General features: G+C 47.8%; 2 protein-coding genes across 2 annotated transcripts in view; one reads left to right on the top strand and one right to left on the bottom strand.

Moving 5' to 3' along the window:
• Positions 1 to 14,796, bottom strand: part of LOC126538381 (transient receptor potential cation channel subfamily M member-like 2) — a 385,593-nt gene that overhangs the window by 15,393 nt on the left and 355,404 nt on the right. The window lies entirely within an intron of this gene.
• On the top strand, positions 5,248 to 6,393 carry LOC129386696 (uncharacterized). The gene has a single exon (XM_055074836.1). It carries the CDS (start codon positions 5,248 to 5,250, stop codon positions 6,391 to 6,393), a length of 1,146 nt encoding a protein of 381 aa, XP_054930811.1.

Raw genomic sequence — 14,796 nt, 5'->3', positions numbered from 1 at the left:
AGCATTGTCTTGGGGCCAGAAACAGAGAACAAAAGCAGGTCAGATAAAGGCCAAGGATGATTTGATAGAACAAAAATATACTAGAAGATCCTGGTTCTCAAATACACAAACTAGACCGCTTGTGTTTATCCAAACATTATTAACTCCCTATCACATTTCTGGTGGCTAATGAATTAATATTTCAATGAACGTATTTTTTCTGATAACTTCTTGGTGCCTTTGCTTATAAGCTTTTTTTGTGAAACATGGCTATTATTTCAAACAGGAAGTCAAATTTTCCCTCAGCATTACATAAATCTGAGCTACTGAGATAGATACAAATGTCAAGGTCAGATAAGACTTTGAAAGGTGATATGGAAGGATTGAGGAGTCACAAACATGATTGTGCTTCTTAAGCTCTTCATATATCATCAGTTATATGTGGGCTGTCTAGACTGCACAAAATTAAAAAAAAATATTTTGCAGCTTTTTGTTTTATGTTTTCATAAATACACCTCATTTGTCATATCTATTAGTAGCAGAGCATTCCAATATTTAACAAAGACAGTGGTATGCTACAAAAGTGGAACTAGGACTATATAGATACATAAAGATATTAGGGGGAAAAAACGTTTTATTTTTACATAGTGGAATTGCCCCTATGGCATGCATTTATTTGTTTACGAAATTCCCATGAGCTTATTCCCCAAAGTTAAGACACAACCAGGGGCAGAAAGAAGCTTTAGGACAGGAATGAGTGTCACTTGCTACTACTTTACTGAAAGCAAACAGGTTCATATTTATAGGTGAAGGTGGCCATGTGCGCACATGTTTCCACACAATACTCAAACAAGTTTGCCCATTATTATTCAGTCATACAGTGCAGAAACTGTCGTTCAATTCAGTTCAAGCCACAGATGTATCACTGGCATAGACGTCACATTTTATGTTGATGAAACAGGCCTCCATTAATTCTCATGCAGACAATCTTTGCTTTTACCAAGAATGCGGATATGGAAAAGATATGGCTCACGCGTGCGGTAATTGCAGTGCATAGGCAAATGTGCATTAATCTTATTCCTGGCAGACAGCTCATGTTCCCTTGCCAAATCGTTGGTGCAACAGCCTGTCTGGCTGATATGCACCTTGCCGCAATTAAGTGGAATTTCGTACACCATACCGACTGCGCAAGTCACATATGGCCTTGTATGATTTTTACCACAAAGGGTCAGCTTCTGTGGGTCTGAGATGCGTGGGCACAGGACAGTAAGCTTCCGTGGACCCAAGAAAATAATAGGCACTTTGTACCTGCTGGCCACTTTCTTTAAATCGTGGGCCACTTCATGCATATATGGAACAACATGCAGCCTTTTCTCCACTAGTGGCTTGGCAAGGGGCATCCAAGCGTTCTTTTTGGCTGTGACGCTAGCCTCTTTAAATCATGGGTTTGCGGAACTGCAATATTTCTATCTCAGCTATTAATGAGCCAATTTGAAAATTTGTGCAGCAGAATGCTCCCAAGAGGGCACCTAACAACTTCCAGCATATAATTAAATTAGCTATGTGGCCTGGTGAGGGGCTCATTAAAGTAGTGCTCAAATACCGGTATTATAGCTTTCCAGCATACGACAGGTTTTAATGTTATACAGAGTTAATGCATGAGTACAGATTAAATAAGATCGGGTGCATACGGCTTTTTTTGTGCCTCTGATGCTTCGGAGTGGCTTGGGGAGACAACCAAGTTAATCAATGCTCCATCACACACCGTCGTGCTTTCACCCATGTCGACGTAGCACTGCAACCGGTCGTTGGAAGATCTGAAAGCACACCCAGATGGTTTATCAGTAGTTTTGCACATTAGAAGTGAAGCTGTGGACATTGAACAGGCATTGATTAATTAAACAGGCTTTCTTCATGGTTGCTGTACTGTCCCAAACAGGTTTGTTATTTAGAGCCATCACAGCACAGCACAGCACAGCACTAATCCTGCTGCCCATATGTGATCTAAGTACAGGACGCATTAAGCTAACAAGGCTAAGCTTATTTATGCAATGTGAGCAACCATTAATGTATAAGAACAGATGATTTCACAAAGATAGACCCATATTGCTGATTGCCCAAGGTTTTCATAGTCCTATTGCTGAACATGCCAGCAATTTTTTTTCCTCAGTTGGTTCAATTTAACTTCATTGCTGCGTGAATGTTGCAGCGCACAAATGACGACAAAGATTGAACAGGCAAACAACAAGTCCGTTTTCCTCGCCTTGCCTGTTTTATTAGTTAAACGTTGCAGAAGTTTGCAGAATATGGCATACTGCGACCAGTTATGCTAACTAAAGCACCATTACATTGACTGAAGCTGTTACTACTCCCTCTCCTACCAGAGATAGGGAAGCGATTGCACACCTGACCTCAATATTAGTAGTAAACCAACTGCACAAGTTTTCAGAAGATGGAAGTCCTGAAAAGGCTAGTTTCCTTGCGGCTTCTCGACACGCCAATAATTATAGTTGAGCAACGTTGTGTTCGTACGGGCAAGTATGCACTACACTTCTCAATTTAAGGTCAAGTGCATTGGCTGCGACGACACAAAAATATTAGTAGTTGGCAGCACAGTGAAGTGACACAGAGCAATTTCGTAACACTCGATCTGTCAGTTCAACGCGCGGCAACCGAACAGTTATTAATTGTGCTCGACATTTCCGCTACGCATACTGTTGCTACTTTGCCCATATGAATCAAACAATGAGCAAATCCTCTTTGCGCTCCATTACGCGCAGTACATTTACGCTCACCTGTATTAGAAGATCGTTGCCTGTCATCAGGTACACGAACCCTCCCGTCCGCAGGCTTTCGTGGAGGTCGGCGAGTTGCCGGGCGCCTGTGAGCTTCACGATTTTCTTTGATGGCCCCTGCGAAACGAGGCAAGCCGCTTCTTCCGCACCAGTCGGCGAGCGTTCAGTTTAAGCCGGATCGGACGACATGCTGCCACCGTTGTCACGTTTCACAGGCGCAACGCAAGCAAGAGGCAAACCGCTCCTTCCGCATCAGTCGGCGAGCGTTCAGTTGAAGGCGGATCGGACGACATGCTGCCACCGCTGTCGGATTTCACAGGCGTAACGCAAGCAAGAGAGGAATGCCACTCGCGTTTAGATACTCGTTCACCGCCGTAGATTGCAAGGTGCCGTCAGAGCCATTGCCGCGCTTCTCATAGTTGCGAATCCAAAGTCGAAGTAAATATGAAAGCCGTAAGTCATGTGCTGGGTCCTGAATATTTCGCTGCGCGCGTTCGCAAAACATTTTTCGTTCACCGCTGCGCTATCCTTGCTCAAATTTGGCAGAACGACCACATTTTGGTGTCTACTTCGTTTAGTATAACACTTAGCAAAGTTAATTGCCTGATCTTTTCTTTAATGCAAACTTACCGGCGCTCATGAAAATGCGAGCTGCTGACGCGACGGCGCAAGCATAAACTTGTATCGCCGCCTGTCGTCAGCTGCAGAAAGCAGCATATCAAGGAGCGCTGCCGCGTGTTGCCTGCTCCTGGTACAGGCGACCGTCCTCCGTAAGACGCTGCTTTTTAAAGCTGACGGCAGGCGGCGACACTGGTTTATTCTTGCGGAGTTACGGCAGCTGTTTGCAGCTTCATGGGCGCAGGCAAATTTGCGTTTTTCTTACAAACAAGGCACTTAACTGTGCCAAGTGTAAAGTCGACGCCAAAATGCGATCGCTCTACAATATTTGAGCAAGAACAGAGCAGCGGTTTGCACGTTTTTTTGCACAGGGGTTTGCAGAACAGTGCACGAAGTTTGCCCATTCCATCGTGGCCGCAATGATTGCACAAACAGACAACAACGTTTTTAGATTCTAAATCTAAAGCGTTGACAGACAACCACGACCCACAGAAGCCTTCGTACGAGGCAATACCCCTCTAAAGGGCACTGCTTCACAGAAGTGGTGCCTTTCCGGACTGTTACCTCAGATTTTCGCTTCTAAAATTCTAGAGGGAAACGAAGGCTGGGAAGTTTACCTCCTATTCGGAGAAGTTGTAGGCATGCTTTCGTCTGATGAGCTTCCCTAAGAGTCTCTTGTTTATATTGTTACGTAGGAAGACACCGACGAAAAGCTATTTACAAGTATATTTACAAGGCAATACGGCGCAGTTGGCCAAGAGGCAACAGCCCGCGCTAGCTTCCAATCGTCGTCGTCGTCTTCTTACTGCTCGGCTCTTCGTCATTGGAAATACTATCCCGTAGCAATATGGAGGTGAAAATTCAAGAATTTCTCCGTTCATTCGTTACCCGCTACCCAGAAGCCCGCATAATCCCTAAATTACATTACCTTAATTGTGCACTACCCACGCATGATCTCTCTTTTCGTACCACTCAAACAAATCTGGCGTATGAGGTTCAAGGCATCAAAGATGAAAAGCTTCAAAAACAAATGTAAAACACTTGCAGAGCTTCACCAACTTTCGCAATGCTATGAATTCCGTGCGATTGTCTTCAACCAACCCCACACCATGTCAGGCCTGAAACCTGTGCGAAGATCTGTTTTACATACGTGCATTGAGGAGCGCCTGCCTGCAGGTAACGTATGGCAGGCAAAGTCAGTCACTATGCCGCAAATGGAAAAGCACATCTCCCATGTGGGAGATGTGCTTTTAATGGCCAAGGGAGACGAAATTGACTTATGGGGGTTTTACGTTCCAAAACCACTTTCCGATTATGAGGCACTTGTAGTGGACGACTCCGGAAATTTCGATCACCTGGGGTTCTTTAATGTGCACCTAAATATAAGTACACGGGTGTTTTCGCATTTCGCCGCCATAGAAATGCGGCAGCCGTGGCCGGGATTCGATCCCGCGACCTCGTGCTCAGCAGCGCAACACCATAGCCGCTGAGCAACCACGACGGGTTAGGCAGACGACGCACAATTTGCACAGGTTGCAGGTATTTTTGCGGCTCAGGATGAGGTTCTGTTCTTGTTAGACAAGATGGGACTTGTTGAATTCAGGAGACATCGATAAGCATTTAAGGTATCTAAACGCAATGTAGTCTGTGCGGCGCAGCCAGAAGATGAAGTATTACCAGAGTTCCTCGATCTTTATCTGGCAGGGAAAGTGGTACCCAGATGTGAATTAGTGTTGTTTCATAAAAAAAAAATAGTAATATTTGCTTAGCTTTAGTTATGAACTCTAAGTGGTGTCCACCCGCCGTGGTAGCTCAGTGGATTCTGCTTCCGGCCACGGTCGTGAAAGGACGCAGGATGGCTGGCTCTTCGCGAGCAGTGATAACGGCCGATTCTGGCCGCGGAACATCGTTTTTGGACGGCCTGAAAGATTACAGGATTGTACTGCCGCCGCTGCCGACCGGAGAAGGACTGAAAACAATGGCTGTTCTTCACTGCGACACCGCTGGAAGGCCTTACAGGATAGAAGATTTCCGCCAGCCGATGAAAGAAGCCGGCGTCATTGAACAGGTGGGCGGTATTGGAGCGTACCAGATGTCGCACGTCTGGTTAGTCAACTTCCGTAGTGAAGAAGCCAAGAAAAAGTTGCTCGACATCGGGCATATTGTTGTTAAAGGGAAGACTTGCGTTGTCTTTGACCCTGAAAGGCAGGAAGTGCGGCTGAAGGTGCATTGGTGTGCCTTCAACGTCAGCAACGAAACTCTGAGGCGGGCGTTCGCCGAGTACGGCGAAGTGAAAGAAGTTTCGAGCGATAGATGGAAGACCGGCGGGTTTGAAAACGCCGACTCGACTACTCGTGTTGTGCGGCTGGTTCTTCGAGAAGGTGTAAGCCTCGAGCGCATACCCCATCAGCTGCGTATCGGGAACGGTACAGTATTAGTCGTCGTGCCCGGGCGTGCGCCGATATGTCTCCGCTGCCGCAACACAGGCCACATTAGGCGGGACTGCAAGGTGCCCAAGTGCAGCGAGTGCCACGCCTTCGGGCATGAAGAGGCTGAATGCACGAAGTCATACGCCCGCGCCGCGACTCGAGGAACATTCGGCGATAATAGTGAGCTGCACATGGACGAGGATGAAGCTGAGCAAGCTGCCTCCAACCCAGTGGTCGAGAGCCCAACGGCCGCAGCGCTGAGCGATGAAAAGGAAGGCGCCATGCCAGGGACTCGTGAGTCAGCGCCCAGCACCCCCAAGTCGGCAACCACGAGCATGGATACCAATTCACCGCAAGATATTCCACGCCCTTCTGAAAAAAGCAACGAGGAACCCATGGAGTCTGACCCTGCGGCTGCGAAACGACGCCACGACGATGTCAGTGCAATGAGCCAGGAGCAACGACTGCGTCTCCTAGAACGCCAGTCGGGCGTAGGCGAAGGGAAAAAGCAGCGTGTCACCAGCGGGCTACGATCGTCGTCGCTTCCTCGCGACGACAACCCGAAGACCTAATAATGGAGGGACGGCACTACACGGCGCGGCGTTGTGCGCATGAAGGTAAGCGCCGTACTGGCGGCCTGGTCTTGCTTAACGATGGCGGCATTTGAAAGACACCTCGTAGTAGCCACGCTTAATGTCAGGGGTCTTTCATCCAGGAGGAGGCAAAATCAGCTGCTGAGACTCGTGACTGAGCAGGAATTGGATATTGTAGCGATACAAGAGACCAAAATCGAGAGTCAAGACCAGACCGACAGAATGGTGCTCTCGTTCAGTAGTCGGTATGATGTTTGCGTGTCTCATGCCGTGGGTACCTCGGCAGGTTGCATGCTGTTGATTCGCCAGTCTCTGGGAGCGATTGTGGAAAGAGTTGTGACTTGCGTTTTCGGTCGATGGATTGTCTGTGACATCACACTTGCTGGTTTGGAATTGCGTATTATCTGTATCTACGCACACACTAACACGGAAGAGAGGCGAAACCTTTTTGAGATAGTCGGCAACCATTGTGACACAGACCGTCTGCTTGTCTTACTTGGCGATTTCAACTGCGTAAGCATGACACGAGACAAAACCAGTGCGACGCCCTACCGAGATGCGAGTACTGCCTGTTTAAGTCACATAATTGATCGCTGTCATCTAGAGGATGTTGGTGATTGTCTCGGATGTGGCTCTGGCGTTCGGTTTACCCATTTCCAAGGAACGAGTCACGCGCGTCTGGATCGGGCGTACGTATCTGTTGAACTGATACCGTACTGCGGCGAATACAGCGTACAACCAGTGCCGTTCAGTGACCATTGTCTTGTTGTCTTCCATGTAGGTAAAAGAAAAGGAACGAAAAGCAAATTTGTGTGGGAAAACTGGAAACTTAATGAGAAGCTTCTAAACGATGATATCTTCGTGGATCGCGTTACGTCGGCGATACACGAACTGCCAATGGCGGACAACGAACTTCTGGGAGCGAAGTGGGAAAGATTTAAGCAGGCAATGAAAATGATGGCAATTGAACGATCGTGCGCTATAAAGCAAAAGCAAAGGCTGCAGGAAAACACGTTGAGAGATGACCTAAAGTTTTTGATAATGCAAGAAGGAAAGCAGCCAGGCACTTGCACCGAAGAAATGCGCACCGTCAAGCAGAAACTAGAGGCAATAGATACGGAGCGATATCGAGGAGCGATCGTGAGGGCGAGGGCACAGCGGCTGTTAGCGGGCGAAATGCCCACAAAACGTGCTTTCGGCTTGGAAAAAAGGCACGCCCGCAAGAATGACATACCAAAAATAGAGTGGAACGGTGTAATCTTCGTAGACAAAGGAAATATAGAAAGGGCCTTTTATGAATACTACAGCGGGCTCTTTGGTTACACCAAAGTAAGAACCGAAGACTTCAAGACCCGTTTCCTCTCTTTAATGCCGCGGCTTAGTGATGATACGAAAGAGCGGCTAGAACTGCCCATTTCAACAGAAGAAGTGCGGAAAGCCATAGAAGACCTCAACCCCGGAAAGTCCCCAGGACCAGACGGGCTAGTAGCACCGCTTTATAAGGCATTCAAAGAGGATTTAGCACCGGTTTTGGCTACACTGTTTAATGAGGCTTATGACAAGGATATGCTTCCTCCTTCATTTTTAACATCCCATACAATTTTAATACCAAAAAGCGAAGATGAAGCTAGACTGCGACAGGTTACCGCTTACCGACCCATATCCCTGACTAATGTAGACTACAAGATCTTCATGAAAATTCTGGCTAAAAGACTCCAAGCCGTGATGCAAGAATTAGTGGGACCACATCAGACCTGTGGTATCAAAGGTCGCACCATATATACCAACATACACACAGCCCGGTCCGTGCTCGAGTGTTGCGACGCTTTGCATGAAAGCATCGCAATGCTCCAGCTCGATCTAGAGAAAGCCTTCGACAGGGTGCCGCATGACCTCTTGTTCTCTGTTTTAGAGCACGTTAATGTCGGATCAGTCATCTGCCAAGGCGTAGCCATGGCGTACAGAGGATGCACGACGCGGTTGTTAGTAAATAAGGGGGTGGGAACGCGCATCCAAGTGCAACGCTCTGTGCGTCAGGGTTGCCCCCTGTCACCATTGCTTTTTTGTTTGTATATTGAACCTTTTTGTTTGAGCGTTATTGAAAGCAACAGCGTTCATGGTTTTCGTTTGCATGCGGCGGAGGTCCGCATTCTCGCGTATGCTGATGACATTGCCGTATTCTGTGCTGACTACGAAAGCGTTCGTGTTGTGGTTCAAATTGTGAAAGACTTTTGTTCTGTGAGCGGGAGTGCTGTGAACTGGGCTAAGTGTTTGGGGTTCTGGCACGGCGACTGGCCCTTAACCCCAACGAATTTCGCAAACATGACTTGGACAGCAACCCCAGTAAAATATTTAGGAGTGCCGCTGGAGAATTATCGCGACAGTGAGCCATATTGGAAATGCCAAGTTGCTGAAATGCGTGAGAAGGCCGACAGGCTCAAAGGCTTCAGCTGGTCTATTTTCGCGCGTGCCACAATTTGTAACCTTTTTTTTTGTAACCAAGCTGTGGTATGTCTTGCAAGCAATTCATTGTTCTCGCGTCAATGTGCAGAAGCTGCACCGTGTATTTGCGGTGTTTGTGTGGGGAACCACTTGGGAGCGGACACGACGCACCAATCTGTTTCACCGCGTCCGCTCTGGAGGACTAGGTTTGGCCCATCTATATCTGCGCCAGTTGGTTAACCGATTTATGTTTTTTCGTGACACGAATGACCCCTTTTTGCGAACTGTGTGTCAGGTTAGGTTGGGCAGGGTTTTGCCAAATTTGGTTGTTAGTTCGGAGAGTATGCAAGGGAGCATTTTTGGCTTTCTTAAAGAGGTGTACATGGCATGTCGCGTCTTGCAAGTGCGATTTTCGTTTGAATATTTGTCAGTGGTGTCGCGAAAGAAACTTTATAAGGACCTGTGTGAGGTCTTTCTTCCGGTACCGTTGTACAGGTCGTTGTACTGTGCAGGTCCATGGCAGTCAGTTCTAAAACGTGTGAAAAGAATGACTGTACCAGGCGGAGTTAAAAGTTTCTTCTTTAAGCTCCATACGAACACTCTTGAAGTCAAGACGTATTTGGAAGCGAAGGGTTTCTTTGTGCCTTGGGGAAATCATTGTTTCATATGCCGGAAGCCGGAAACTATCGAACATGTTTTCTTAGATTGTTGGGAAGCCCTTTTCTTTTGGGACATTCTCCAACGCACGATTAAAAAAGACTTACCGGTTGATGCTTTCGGAATTAGATTTCTACCCGTCGAGAGTGAAGACGGGGTTCCTTTTGACATGATTATGATATTGGGCCTGCACAGTATTTGGCGATCCAGGATGGCGGTCAGCCACGCAGACATTGATGCCAGGCCGATAAGACAGTATTTTTGTGAATCTGTTAGCAGAGCTATTGAAGGATACAAGATACAAGACCCAGTGCCTGAGTGGCTTCCAAGAATGGAAGCTTTGCTACACATGCGTGAATTTTAATCTCATCACGTAACCCCAAGTGAGGGTGACGTATTTTTAGCATACGTGTTGTGTTCTTCGCGCAGACTGATTTTGTAAACTGACGTGTTGAAGTCGGCAATAAAGAAAAAAAAAAAAAAAAAAAAAAAGCCGTGGTAGCTCAGTGGCTATGGTGTTAGGCTGCTGAGCACGAGGTCGCGGGATCGAATCCCGCCCACGGCGGCCGCATTTCGATGGGGGCGAAATGCGAAAACACCCGTGTACTTAGATTTAGGTGCACGTTAAAGAACCCCAGGTGGTCAAAATTTCCGGAGTTCCCCACTACGGCGTGCCTCATAATCAGAAAGTGGTTTTGGCACGTAAAACCCCATAATTTAATTTTTAATTTTCTAAGTGGTGTACTTCACAGTTTGTGTTCTGTTGACATTGTGTGTATATTCGTGTTGTATTTTCTTCTTCTTTTTTCCATTCTGTGCATGGTCAATCAATATTGTGCACTCTCCCCTCCCCCTCCCTCCTCCTCCTCCTCCTCCTCCCCCCCCCCCTTTTTAAGGTATCTTTATATACAAAATACATATTAATGTACAGTGTGTTGCATAAATATACCAACCAGTGTTATTACTTTTGGAGTTTGGCGTTGTACCACCCTGCTTCAATTACTTCTTACTGAAAAATTGAAAAAAAAAAAAACAATTTGGTTTTCTTGCTATCCTGATTATGCAGTAATACAGCACTGCATGAAACGCATTTTACTTATTGCGGCTATAGAGTTGAACTCGGGTAGTTACATATCATGCTGTTTTCTTTGGTATAGTCGATCAGTTATTTGATTGAGTGAACCAACGAATCCACATTCGCTGCAACCTATAACATCATATGTGCCTTTCACTGACTCCCTTCAAGCAGCACGGGAGTCATCCATTTCATGCGTCATTCCCGACTTCGTTTTGTGACTACCCTTGGAAAAAAAGGTGGTCAGCGACTGAAAAAAGAGAGTCGAGGTAGTCGTGACCCTCTTTTGACTCTCTTTTTTTTAAGAGTGTAGAAGGTTCCGAATGTTTCGTGTAAGATAAGCGTTACTGTAGCAGCGGGTTGCAATGAAATAAACTGTTGTGAACACGGAGGCAAATTTTCACGTTCAAATGCAGCTCCTCCTTGTTATGAGATCGCATCAAAGGCCACTGCATTTTCTAGGAATGGTTGATTCTGTTTCTAAATGTTATCAGCGACTTAGCTAGGCAGCCATTCATTCTACTCCGAAGTCGCTCACAAGGTCGAAGAAATTCATCCCATTCTTGCATGCTGTAACCCTTTCAATCGTGCCCGTGCAGGCGCCAGCACACTTTCCTTGTTGTGCGAGTGCTTCTAGCGACAAATATTTCTTTCAGCAAACGTCAATTATTCCGTGTATCAGCTCTTAATCAGCGTAAAAGGCTCTATAACCATTTACCCGCCTTCCGAATCTACTCTTCTGCAAAATAGAAAACGCTTACGCTTTATCCATTTACTTTGAGTGCTCCGCAAATTGCTATTATACTCAAGTATCTACCGCCTCCACAATATTGGCACGCCTCGTTACGCTAGAAGCCGAGGATGAAGTGTGCGTGGTACCTGCTACAGAAACGAACAGCAAACGGCCGTTCACTTGAACTGACTGCTTGCCTTTTCCTCTCGTGACAGACTGGTGGAGGCGCCAGGTACGTACCCACCCTATGCCTGCTGGTCCTGAGCCAGAAGCTACCGACGCCAGTATCTCGGGGACGGGACAAATCATTCGAAGCAGCCGTCGCCTACTTAGTCTTCTACCGCAATACAGTCCCCTGGCAAGCTGTGTGAGGAAGATCTCAACAACAACCACAAGCCAAACCAAAAGGTTCCCAAATGGTGAGGTACCATGCATTGTCAACGCGCCTCGCAGGCCTAACCCGTTCCACGGCGACGCCATTGAGGACATTGAAGACTGGCTGCATCATTTCGACCGGGTCGCCGCCCTTAACGAATGGGACGGTGGCCGTAAGTTGAAGAACGTCTACTTTTCTCTTTTAGACGCGGCAAAAGAATCACGAAGCCTCCTTTACCTGCTGGCAGGAGTTTTACCGACTGCATTGCTACGCCTTCAGCACCCACGAAAGGAAAGAAAGTCCCGAGCAGGCAATGTTTCGAGGTTCCAAATGCCGAACAAAACCATCACCATGTTCGTCGAAGACATTACGCAATTTTTCCGTCGCGCTGACCCACTAATGCCAGAAGACAAGAAGATGCGTCTGTTAATGCAAGGCATAAAATAACAGCTTTTCGCGGGCCTCGTGCGCGATCCTCCTAGAACAATGTCTCAGTCCGTTCGTGAGGCAACAGTCCTGGAACGTGTGCTTCGGCAGCGGCTCTCGCACTATGAACGCCAGGCCACCATGACTGTTGCATGCTCTCTCGAACCTTCAAATGATGACAGGGATTCCCTTACCCAACTAATACGGCAAATTTTTCGAGAAGAACTGTTCGAGAAGTTCGAGAATTTATGCATCCGCTCTGGCACCTCCGAGTGCCGCGGCGCTTACGGACGTCATTCGGGAGGAAATCGGCAAAGTGGTTCATCCCTCGCCACCAAGACGTACCGAAACCCCCACGTTCTCGTACGAGGATGCTGCTCGGGTTTGCGCGCCGTCGACGAGCCCTTTCTCGCAGCCTCCTGCGGGGATTCCTCGACGCTTCCCAAGTCCAATCCTCCGCACGAATCTGCAAGCAGCATTTGATACTGGTCCGCGCCAGTCTACAGTATGGCGCGCTTCCGACAACAGTCCGTTGTGCTACCACTGTGGGGAGGCAGGTCACATGTATATCGCGACTGCGAGTACCGACGGATTGGTCTGCGGGGACGCCATCCGGACGCCCGTTGCCCGCGCTATAGTGAACTCCCGCACGAAAAAGAGGAATACTTAGAAAGTAACCCGCTTCCTCCTGCCCCGCAGCGAAGACAGTCACGCTCGCCATCACCTCGTCGGTACGCGTCCGCAAACGCGCTCGACCCGCCTTTGATTCTGCTGGAGTCAATGGTGGAAGCCCGCGCCGGGGAAACTGAAAACGGCGACCTCCGGGGGTAAGGCCGCTGTCATGCGAACCGACAAATATCCTCCGCCGACACCACCCCCTCGCGAGGTACCGCTGAAGCTTTCATTCGAAACTGCCAAAAGAACTTCTGCTGCTATTACTGCTTACATCGACGGTTCTCCGGTAACTGTACTTGTCGATACTGGAGCTGATTACTCAGTTATGAGTGCCTCACTGGCCACTCGGCTAGGCAAGGTGCTGACAGCGCGGGACGGCCCACATCTGATTACGGGTGGAGGACACCTCGTGTCACCTATTGGATGAAGCACAGCCAGACTTGCAATTTTAACTTCGACTTTCGTAGCGTCTTTCCTTTGTGCATTCGAAGTGTTCGCGGCTTGTTATACTAGGCATGTATTTTTTCCAGAAATATGGGGCGATCATTAACCTGCGTGACTTGTTCGTGACTTTTTCTAACTGTGTTTCTTCGAATTCAAGTGTGGAGGATGAACATCACCGTGCGGCTGTACGCGTGGTCGATGACTGCGTCACGTTACCGCCTCGAGGTAGCATCTTCGTCCTCGTTGATTGCCCCCAAGAACAACTAGGAATACGCATCGCCGAAGGCCACCTCACCATATTGCTGGATCAAGAAGTCGGCGTTGCACGAGGTCTCGTAGAGTTCCAAAATAGGCAAACCATGATCCTAGTTACCAAGCTCAGTGGCAAATACAAGCACTGTGCGAGGCATACTAACATGGCCTACTTTGAAACGATGGCCGAGTGCAACGCCTATGCTTCGGTAACGACAATCTCGATTCCGGAACCCAGCGATCTGGACTTGACCAGTCACATCAATGTCTACACACAGCTAGACTAACCCGAAAAGAAGAGGCTCCTTACTCTGATGTCGTCATTTAGCGACTGTTGCGCCACCACGTCGAAGGTCAAGCACACTCCTTTAACCAAACACACAATGATCACTGAACCGACCGTCAAACCTGTTCAACACGCTTATCTCGTGGCGCCGAGAGAACAGGATGCTATTAGTCATAATGTTAAGCAAATGCTAGATGATGATGTCATTCAACTCGGGCTGCACTTGTTCTACTAGTTAAGAAGAAAGACGGCTGACTACGATTCTGTGTCGATTATCGCAAATTGAACAAGATCTCGAGAAAAGACGCTTACCGACTTTCTCAGATTGACGACTTTTTGGATCGCCTGCGACATGCCCGTTACTCTTACTCTATGGATCTGCGTAGTGGATACTTGCGGATTGAAGTTGACAAACCGGACCAGAAAAAAACGGCGTTTATAACACCCGACGGCCTCTATAAATTTAAGGTCCTCCCTTTTGGATTGTGATCCGCTCCGGCTACAGTTCAACGCAAGATGGACACAGTTTTATCAGATCTTAAGTGGCAGTCGTGCTTAGTCAACTTAGACGATGTAGTTTTTTCCACCACCTTTGACCAACACATCCAGCGGCTTGAGGCAGTTCTTCAAGCGATTCGCACCGCCGGCATGTCTCTGAAGCCCGACAAGTTTCACTTTGGCGACGAGAAGCTTAAATTTCTAGGTCATACTGTCAGTAGCACCGCTGTGCGCCCTGACTCTGACAAAGCCATGGCAGTTGCTCTGTTCCCGATACCAAAGACAAAGCACGATGTCCGTCGATTTTAGGGCTTTTGGCGTATTACCTCAGGTTTGTGTCAAATTTTTGTGAGATTGCCGAACCTTTGCAACGACTCATCAAGAACGACGTCACATTTGTTTGGGGCCCGGTACAATCTGATGCCTTCCACGACCTCCAGCGACGTCTACAAACACCACCGATCCTTAGTAACGCTGACACCGTGGCCGACACAGAAGTGCATACTGATGCTAGTAAC

Source organism: Dermacentor andersoni, chromosome 4 (genome assembly GCF_023375885.2).
Source record: "Dermacentor andersoni chromosome 4, qqDerAnde1_hic_scaffold, whole genome shotgun sequence".
Taxonomy (NCBI): Eukaryota; Metazoa; Arthropoda; class Arachnida; order Ixodida; family Ixodidae; genus Dermacentor; species Dermacentor andersoni.
The sequence above is the reverse complement of the archived record's forward strand: the minus strand, read 5'-3'. Positions and strand labels throughout refer to the sequence as shown.